Below are 9,819 nucleotides of genomic sequence, written 5' to 3'. Positions count from 1 at the left end.
CAAATACCATTTCTGTGATTTCACACTTTCTCGTCTTTAATATCCTATGGTTTAAAGTGTATCAATCAAGGATTTAAGTGCCGTGGTACGGGGTCGTACTGGAAACTTGCCAGCACGGTAGAGTACGGTGCTTGCCGAATCCTGCCAATGCGTGCTGGTCAAAAAATTTTTTGTGTGCCGATACATAATAGCATGAATTATTTATTTTCTTTAGCAACTAAATATTCTAACTATTTATTATGTCTTTTTATCACATCTTTTGAACTTTATTAAGAAAATTACTTACTAATTTAAAGAATAGAGGATTTTGAGTTACGCCATTGGCACAGGGTCTGTGCCGGTATCTTATAGGCACGGTACAGCACGGTGGATACGGTCCGTTCCGACGGACACTTAAAACCTTAGTATCAATTTAGTGCCCGTGGTTTCATTTTTATTTTTTTTATCATCGATTCCACTAATTTTTTTCGTTAAATCAGCGACAAAGTTAAAACTAATTAAATCAGCGACAAAGTTAAAACTAAAGGGTACTAAGGGTACTAAAGTGAATATTCGATAAACCTAGTTGGAATATTTGAATTTTTTTTTTATATAATTTAACGATACATTAACAAAAAATTTGACGAAAAGATAAAAATGAAACCACAAGACGCTAACTTGATATACTTTAAACCACATGACACTAAAGTGAGACAGTGCGAAAGTACGGCAGTGGTATATGAAGTTTACCCATTTTAAAACATTGGGAATAAAATATAGGGTGCGGGGAGCCGTGCACCGGTGCACCAGGTGCACGCAATATTTTCTCCGCCAAAAGCCCAAAAAACCCTCGTTTGAAACCTTCAATACCTCCTCCTTCCCCAAATTTCTCCCTCCGCCATTAACGAACTCCGCAATGCTCTATGCTTGCTCCCGCACTCCGTCTCCTTCGACGAAGCAAACCCCTCCACTCCAGTAACCCAAGGTGCGGTCTCCACTTCCCTCCTCTCCCCCCTCTCCCCAACGACGACGAGGTCATAGTCGAATCCATCTCCAGGAACCTCCGCCACCACAAATGGAGCTTCCTACAACGATTCTCCCCGATTCTCACCGATTCAATCGTTCGTCGCGCCGTTCTTCGATCCCGAGGTTCGCCGGAATCGGCGCTGGGTTTCTTCAATTGGGTGGAAAGGGAAAAGGGGCCCAAAAATGGCTCTTTTCTCAGTTTGGAGACCCATTCGATCATGATCCATGTGTTGGTTTCTTCGAGAAAGTTCGAAGAAGCTGTTTTTCTCATGAAGCGGTTGATGCGGCGAGATGGTGTCTCTGTTTTGGAGCTTTTGGGATCTTTGGGTAAGAGTTTTAGGGTTTGTAGTTCGGTTCCTGATGTTTACGATGCGTTAATTAGGGCTTGCACTCAGATTGGTGCTTCTGAAGATGCCTATTTGGTGATCGAGAACTTGCGGTTGAAAGGTTTCCGGGTTTCGATTCATGCGCGGAATAACTTTTTGAATCATCTCCTGGTGGCAAAATGTGATCTTTCAGGGTTTTGGAAGAGGTATAGGGAAATGCTTTCTTTTGGGTATGCTGAAAATGTGAACACTTTCAATTTGATCATCTACGCCTTGTGTAAACAGAGCAGAGTTTGGGAGGCCTTCTCGGTTCTGTATCGAATGCTGAAGAAGGGGATTTCTCCTAATGTTGTTAGTTTTAATATGCTTGTAGATGGATTTTGTAGGAATCGTGAAGTCGATATCGCTCTCAAACTTATGCATCATATGTCCATTTTGTCAGGGATGAATGTTGAGCCTAATTCTATTACTTACAATAGCATAATTAACGGGCTTTGCAAGGTTGGGAGATCGACTAGTGGCGAGGAAATTGTTAGGGAAGATATGATTGGAAAAAGGATACTGCCTAATGTCAGAACTTTTGCAACTCTTATCGATGGTTATGCGAGGGAAGGCAAACTCGAAGAGGCTCTTCGATTGTTTAATGAGATGGTGGAAAAAGGCTTCGTGCCTAATACAGTCGTATATAATTCGCTCATGAATTGGCTTTTTAAGCAGGGATATGTCGAAGAGGCTTGTCTTTTATTATCCGACATGAGAGAGAATCATGCGCCTCCAGACCAACACACGCATGCGATTGTTGTTGATGGTTGTTGTAGAAATGGGTTAGTCTCAGAGGCTGTAGGATATCATAAGCAAATAAGGGAGCAGAAGTTTGTCGAGGATGTTGTTTCTTTTAATAGTCTCATCAACTATTTGTGTAAGAATGGGAGGATCAAAGAGGCAAATCAATTGGTCGGCAGCATGATAGCTTGTGGTTTGACACCTGATATCTTTACATATAGTACATTAATAGATGGATACTGCAAGGAGAAGAGTATAGATGAAGCTATTTGTATATATGATGGCATGGTGAGGGAAGGGCATAAACCTAACATCGTGACATATAATTCAATTCTTAATGGGCTATGCAAAGATGGGTCTTTAGATGTAGCAAGAACCGTAGTTGACGAGCTTAGAAGAGCAGGGGTGTTGCTTGATGTTATTTCATACAGCACATTGTTCAATGGATGTTTAAGCCACCAAATGATTGATGAAGCATTTTCTGTGTGTTATGAAATGAGAAGAGTTGGCATCGAGGTTAATACAGTCACTTACAATGCCTTAATAAATTTCCTCTGCAAGATTGGCTGCTTTCAACGAGCAAAAGAGCTTCTGAAACTGATGTTTGATACAGGTCAGCTACCTGATCAAATTACTTACACTATTGTGATTACTGCATTCAGTAGGAACTGTAATCAGAATGAAGTTATTGAATTGCATGATTTCATGGTGCTTAGAGGAGTCACTCCTGGTGATTATACATACAACACTGTAACGAGGTTGCTTATCTGAATACAACATGCAATTGCTGGTTATTACAATGATTATTAGCATAAATCATGTAAGTTAATACTGATGTTGCTGATTGTTGGCATTGGATACACAGAAATGGGAAAAATTTGTATACTGGTCTTAGATTTGTTCGTAAAGTTGGTATAGTGTGCAACAACATCCCTACTAAGTTGAGAAAAGGAAGAAGTGCAAAATTAGAAAGAGATAGAAGAAAAAGGATTTTGGTGTGCAAGAGAAACTCAGGCCTCGCTTGGTATTGTTGTAATTATTCTATTTTTTAAAGCAGAATCTCTATATGAAATAGTGTCGGAAGGGATGGTAGATTGCTTGCAATCCTTGCCTCCAAGGCATTTGTTTGGCAACAAAATATAAAAATTTGGAAGTAACCTTTTTTTTTTTCCCCCTTTTTGGCTTTCAAGATTTTTTTCAAACATGTTGTCATCCATCAGTCAGCCGGAGTGTATTACAAACTAACTAACCATGACAATAAGAGGAAGTCTTTCCACCGGTGTATAAAATAATAAAGAATTAGAGTAAAAAAGGAAAAAGAAAAATGACAATGATGCCAAATGAGGCCTTAGTTTATTATTTAATATGTCATGTGCGTTATCCTTTTTTTTTTAGCAAATTTCCTCTTTATCATATATGATCATGATTGATAAGGTTAAGATGATTCCAAAAGGATATTGGAAAACATTTGAATCTTTTCCTAGATTTATCTGTCACCTAGGTATGACTCTTTTAACATAATTTGAATCGAAGAGTACTATAAACTAGACAATGAACATTGAATACGAAAGAAATTCTATCAATGTAAAATCTCCAACTGGGACTCCCATACTGATTATGACTAATTTTTGAACATGCCCAGTTGGCCATAAATCAAGTCCAAAGACTTTTTCTAGGATGTTCTCCCTTGGTCATATCTCTCTTTTATACTCCCTAGCCAAGTTAGTTGCTCAGGAGATATTTGATTCAATTAAGAGTCCTAGATGTAAATGACATGATGAGTACTGAAAACTATAGAACTTTTAAAGGTAAATTGTTGTGACAATTATAATGGAACTATGGAGCGCAAGAATCCAATTGTAAAACAACTTATAGAAGAATCCATGCTCAATTTACAGAAAAGGAGAAGTTAGGGATTCAATTGAAAAATCGGAAAAAAAAAAGTTGGGGCCAATGGTGTAAAATACTTTAATCATACATTTAGGAATAGCCACCAGATGGGTCCTTGATCAAAGTGTACAACTTTTCAGGAATAATTGATGGCCAGAAAATGAGAAATATTTTTCCTAGATTAATATGTATGCAAGGGGGAGTGTTTATTAGGCAACTAACCAGGATGTAAGTAATCAGTTATTGTAGCAAACATTCATTAATCTGGTTTCAGTTTCAGTTCATTCTTTCTGGTTTTGACTATAAGGCTTCCCAGAAAAGCACAGGAGAACTTATAAATAGCATGTGCCATCCTTGAGTTTATTAAAAAAATGGCTAAGTTACACTTTTGGTCCTTAAACTATGACGGTTGTGACACTTCGGTGCAACTTTAATTCTTTGCAATTTCTGGCTCGAACTTTGTAGATTGTAGCAATCAAGTTCTGAAGTCTAATATAGTTGACTGAATATGATTTATTGCTTATGTGGTGGTGATATGACAGTATTATAGTTTATGATGTAACGATAATTAAAATACCATATTAGTTTATATGAGCGACATATCATCATTTAGTTAACTAAATTGGACATGTGAGACTTGATTGCAACAGTGTTAAAATTTCAAGTTAGAAATTGTAACAAATTGAAGCCTGTAGACCAAAGTGTCAGCGCCCCTCATAATTTGAGGACCAAAAGTGCAATTTAGCTTAAACAAAATAGATGGATATGACAGAGCAAAATTAGATTTGCAACTTTTTTGGTCTTCTTATAAATGCTATTGCCAAAATGCTGTTAGACAATGAAAGATCATAGGTATTTTTTCTTTTTTACTCAAATTTTGATATAATTGGATGCGCTGGTGTTTCCCTGATTCTTTGCAATCTATTTAGGGCTTTTTCTTACAACCAGAATGAAAATCTGGCAGAAACCTTTTTTCCTCCTTTGTTGTATGGAAAAGGATATATTTGGTGAACTCAATTGTATGAATACTGAGGACATGAGTAGAAATTCAATGTCAACAGTACCAAATGAGACCTTTAATTATTTCGTTTTTTGGCTAAACTTCTGAGTAATTTACTTTGGGTGCCTCTACTTATATTTGTTTCTTAAATTACCTAAAATATTGTCATCATTGAGTTTGTTGTTAGCATCCAAAATCTCTGCTGTTTGCGTGGTGATATGCAGATATCTAAGCTGACAGTAAAGATTTTGGATGGCGAAAGCATCCCAGGTATTTGAGATTGTAAAAAAAAAAATAATGTTAGGAAGTAATCAATTAACATTTGAAGAACAAGGATTAAATTACAACTGTCGGGAGTTTGCAGGACTATCATATATTTCACCCTATTTCTTAAAAATTGTATGAGAAAAGCCAAACTAGAGTGTTCCACGGTAAGACATCAGGGCGCCGTTGGGCAGCGTATTGCTGTCGAGTTCTAATTGGAGCTTTTATTTTTTTTAACAATAAGTTTTTTGTAAAATTTATAATTTGCTGAACGACCCAATCAGATAAATCAGTAAACTAACTTTAGTTTGCTTATCTTTTGAATTTTATTAAATACGATGAATAATTTACGGTCTTTTAATTATTGTTCCATTTTGATGCTTAATTTTGACAAAATAGAGTTATTTGGCCAAATAAATTTTTAACAAGACTGTTTAGCCAAATATGAACTTTTAAGAGTTAATTTGAAAAAGAGTCTGAGCAACTCTAAGGGGAGGCGTAAAGAGGTAAAAAAAAAAAATAAAAAAAGAAAAAAAAAAAAGAGAAAGGTGAAATTTCTAATGAGGCATCAAGCTAGGCCTTGGGATCTTGCGTTTGCGTTCCAGGTTGGGGGACTCAGAGGTAAAGGTTACTGGAGGTCAAGCTCTCAATTTTTGGACAAAAAAAATAAAGAAATTAGAAACTTTGCGAAACAAATACTCGTAACAGACAACTTTTGTTCTTAAAGAAGGCAAAAAGTATGGGTAAATTGCATTACTAATCCTACACTTATTAGGTTTTAGTTGGGTCCTTGACTTTTGAGTTTGACATTTCAGCTCCTAAACTTTCTAGTTGTTTCACTTAAGCTCATATATTATAGATAAGGAATGTCACTTGAGCTCTTATATTATAACATGGCTAAACTCTTGATCATCAGGATTCAAACAAGTGAGCTTTTTCTGAAGATATTGAGCATGTTTAAATGAGTCTTTGCACATCAATCCCATTCAAGTATTATATATATCTTAGTAGCAGGTCTCAATCAAAGTCCAAAATCACAACCAATCACCCTTAAACGAAAGATAAATAACACCCAAACAAATCAAATAATTGCTGAGAAAATCTACTGTTATATGCGACACACTCTGATTAGCAACATTACATCACACTCTCTCGCGGACGAAGCTTCTCCCAATCTATTTCAGAAATGAAGCAGTTCTCTGCATGAACATTTCGTCTTCCTTTTCTGACAGTCTCTGCAACAGAGATCATTCATTCATTGATTCATTTAGAACTCGGCTTCTGGCACTTAGCCTTAACCCATTTGAAGCCTGTGCTTGTCCCACACTTCACCTTCTGTGCTCCCGTTATCGCAGCGGCCTTGGCCTTGTTGAAGCTCGCTGAGGCCAAAGACTTTGCATTGCCTCCCGTGCTCTTCTTGTCGTTCTCTTTTGCTTTGGCCTCTTTGTCGGGGTCGCCTCTGTCTCCTATTCCGCCTGCACCCCACTGATCTGCCCAGCTCGGAGCTTCATTCGTCGATGCCATCGTTCTAAAATGTAACATAGAGATGTTCAAGTTGAGTTATCCCTAGTTTGCTTAAGTAAATGAAATATGTCATTATATGGTTTGAGTAATCATCTTCAAGGAAGAATGTGTTTACGCAAGCAAGAATTATAAGCTGTGTCGCGGCAGGAAGGGAAAAAAAAGAGAGTTTCTTGGCCTCAAAAGAATCTGCCAAGAAGCTCCAATTTAGGCTTCTTTTGCTGCAGAACAAAGCTACGCAGATATTAAAATAAAAAAGATGTTAATTAGATAGTTCTTTTTAGAACATTTCTATTCAAACTGCACTTCTGTAGAAATTCTAGGTTAGAGGGGCCCTCGACCCAACCTACAATGAAAAGAGATTTATATCCAACAATCTGGAGTATCAATTACTCCCCACTCGTAGAAGTTACGAAATTCTCGAAGAAAAGGCAAATAAAAATCATGTAGAAACTAGAATGTGCCTACTCTATTAGCAATTTTAATCCTTGTTGCTAGTTGACAGTAAAGATGCCATGCTGCATGCTACTAACATTCTTTTTGCCGCCTTTTGTTTAACAACTTTATCTTAAATGGATCTAATGTCTCAGCCCCTAATAAAACTACCATTTCTTCTGTTCATAGGAACAGAAAAATGTTAGCTGTACTTGCCTAGCGCCAACTATTTCGATAAAATCACAGCGGCAACAGAACATGAAAGTGTTGTTGCTCTATGTAGTTAAACAATGTTCAGTAAGTTTTGGTTTGTCTAGATAATTCAATGAATTGATACCCAGGTAATGTGTGCTAATATTGAAGAGTGGAGCTTTAAATTGCTTAAAAACTCAGAGAAAGCTATTCTTAGATCAGTTTTAGTCAAACTGTTTTCTCAAACAAGACGAGAACTACTTTTGCGCGGCCAAGATGTCGAAAACTTGCATGTAGTCCATGATCTGGGCCAATGAACAATTCTTAAATCCTTGCTCACGCGCCTGACAAAGATCAAGGAGACATTTCTACATGCACTGGTAGAAAAGATAATAGACCAGATAAAGGATGGAAATTTCACCCAGTAATCTGTTGAGATGAGAAACTAACCCATTAACCTCGCCAAAGATGCAGTCAAACTATCACAAGAGATGCAAAATGTAAGATTAAATCAAGATGAGGATAGAATTTTGCTGGTGATAGTCAAAAGATGGGAAATTTACTATAAAATCCCTCTGTGACCTTCTCAACTGTGGAGGTGTGAGATGGCCTTTTTATAAGAAAATTTGGCTTTGCCCCACGCATCTTAAAAATCAAATTTTTATGTGGCTAGCATTAAACAGCAGGCTCTTTACAGAGGATTCAATGACAAGAAAAGGTTGGCTTCAAAACAAAAGGGAAAAAGGGGGAGGGTTTTAGCTTTTAGTAATTCATGCAAATCTGCATGTTTTGATTATTATGCGATTTGATCTCCTATTTATGTTCTGAGTGTTGATTATGGGGATAAAATTTTAGGATTGTATAAGAAAAAGGTGTTGGGTGAGGTTCTAATCAGGCTTGGTACTCTTCTTAGATATTTTAAAGGTTGCAAATATTTGTTCATTAATATTACTCTCTTTTTGGGTGATTTTTTCTCTCCTAGTTTACTCTCTCTCTCAAAATAAAAATAAAAAATCATAAGATCTAATGCAAATATCAACCTCTCTTATTCAAACCCAATTGATCTAGAAGATAAAAACTACACATACATATATGCACAGATCCTGGTGCCCTCAATTATTATGTTTCATTTGCATAGTTTGTACTATGTACAGTGCAAATGCTTTTAAAAAAAAAAGGACAAACATCACTGCACAACTATTGCCAACAATATCTCCCATGGGAATAACATATAAAAAGGAGAGAGACTTATTAGAATCCAAATCTAGAGAGAGAGAAAGAAGAAGATACCTTCTTTTGTTCTTTACAAAGAGAATGGAAGATGAGTGAATGGTGGTGTAAAGATGTTGTTGCCAATTAGTTCCTCTGATGTGATTGAGTAATTAGGGTTTGAGCCCCCCCACCCCCCAACTTTAATCTTCTTTGCCCCTTTTTAGAAAGATGGTAGGAGGAGAGTTTTTTTTTTTTTCCTTTTTTTTCTTTTTTTTGGGGTCTTAGAATATCAACTCAACATTGTTGCTGTTTTATTATTAAACTTTGAGTTAGTGGGTTTCCTCCACCCTATTATTGGTGGGTTTCTTTCAAGAGGTAGGAAAGTGATGTTTTGGAAGGCAGTCTTGCTTTTACTTCTTTTTTTTCTTTTCTTTTTTTTTTTTTCTTCTCAGGATTATTTTAGGCATCCTTGCTGGCTGGCTGTCATGCTTTAGACAGGCCAATAACATTGCTAGCCAGCTAGATTTCTTTATTTTAGCCAATGGAATAGTGACAGAAAGCTTTACCAGGCAAAGTTTTCTTTTCCGAAACTATGGTCTGTGGATGATGGATAAAGCGAAAACTGGAATAAAGTCTTCTGTCTAGGTATAAGTGGTTATCCCATCCCTTATACCCAAAAAAAAGAAAAAAGAAAAAAAGAGGTGGGATTGCTACCAGCCCCTAGAATAGGGATGAGAATAGCTATTTCCATCCCTATTTAATTTATAAATTTAAATTTAAATTTTAAAATTTAAAGTATAAATTTTAAACATTTATAATTTGTAATATTAAAATTAAAATTTAGGGATAACTTCGAAAACCCCTGTGGTTTCCAACTTTCTCACTTTAGTACCCTGTGGTTTAAAGTGTATTAATTTATCCCCCGGTGGTTTCGTTTTTCTCTTTTTTTTATCAATTTTATTATTTTTTTTCTCAAATCAGTAACAAAATTAAAATTAAAGGGTACTAAAGTAAATATTCGGTAAATCTAGATGGATATCTGATGTTTTTTTTGTATATAATTTAACGAAATATTAAGAAAAAAGCTATAGAAAAAATAAAAACAAAACCACAGGGGGGGCAAATTGATACACTTTAAACCACAGGGTACTAAAGTGAGAAAGTTGAAAACCACAGAGGGGGTTTTTGAAG

The 9,819-nt window shown here is 36.2% G+C and overlaps 1 protein-coding gene across 2 annotated transcripts; it reads left to right on the top strand.

The window, feature by feature from the left end:
- Positions 1-849: 849 nt before the first annotated feature.
- LOC109704710 (pentatricopeptide repeat-containing protein At1g11710, mitochondrial-like) lies at positions 850-3,281 on the top strand. Of its 2 annotated transcripts, XM_020225486.1 has the most exons (2): positions 860-964; positions 1,388-3,281. In XM_020225486.1, the coding sequence occupies exons 1-2, from the start codon at positions 903-905 to the stop codon at positions 2,883-2,885; spliced, it is 1,560 nt and encodes a 519-aa protein (XP_020081075.1). In that variant the 5' UTR covers positions 860-902; the 3' UTR covers positions 2,886-3,281. The 2 variants fall into 2 exon arrangements, with proteins under 2 accessions (XP_020081074.1, XP_020081075.1); XM_020225485.1 differs by having other exon boundaries at positions 850-3,281.
- Positions 3,282-9,819: the final 6,538 nt, after the last annotated feature.

The sequence above is a fragment of the Ananas comosus genome, unplaced genomic scaffold (genome assembly GCF_001540865.1).
Source record: "Ananas comosus cultivar F153 unplaced genomic scaffold, ASM154086v1, whole genome shotgun sequence".
Classification (NCBI taxonomy): domain Eukaryota; kingdom Viridiplantae; phylum Streptophyta; class Magnoliopsida; order Poales; family Bromeliaceae; genus Ananas; species Ananas comosus.
This window is presented reverse-complemented; position numbering and strand designations above follow the sequence as displayed.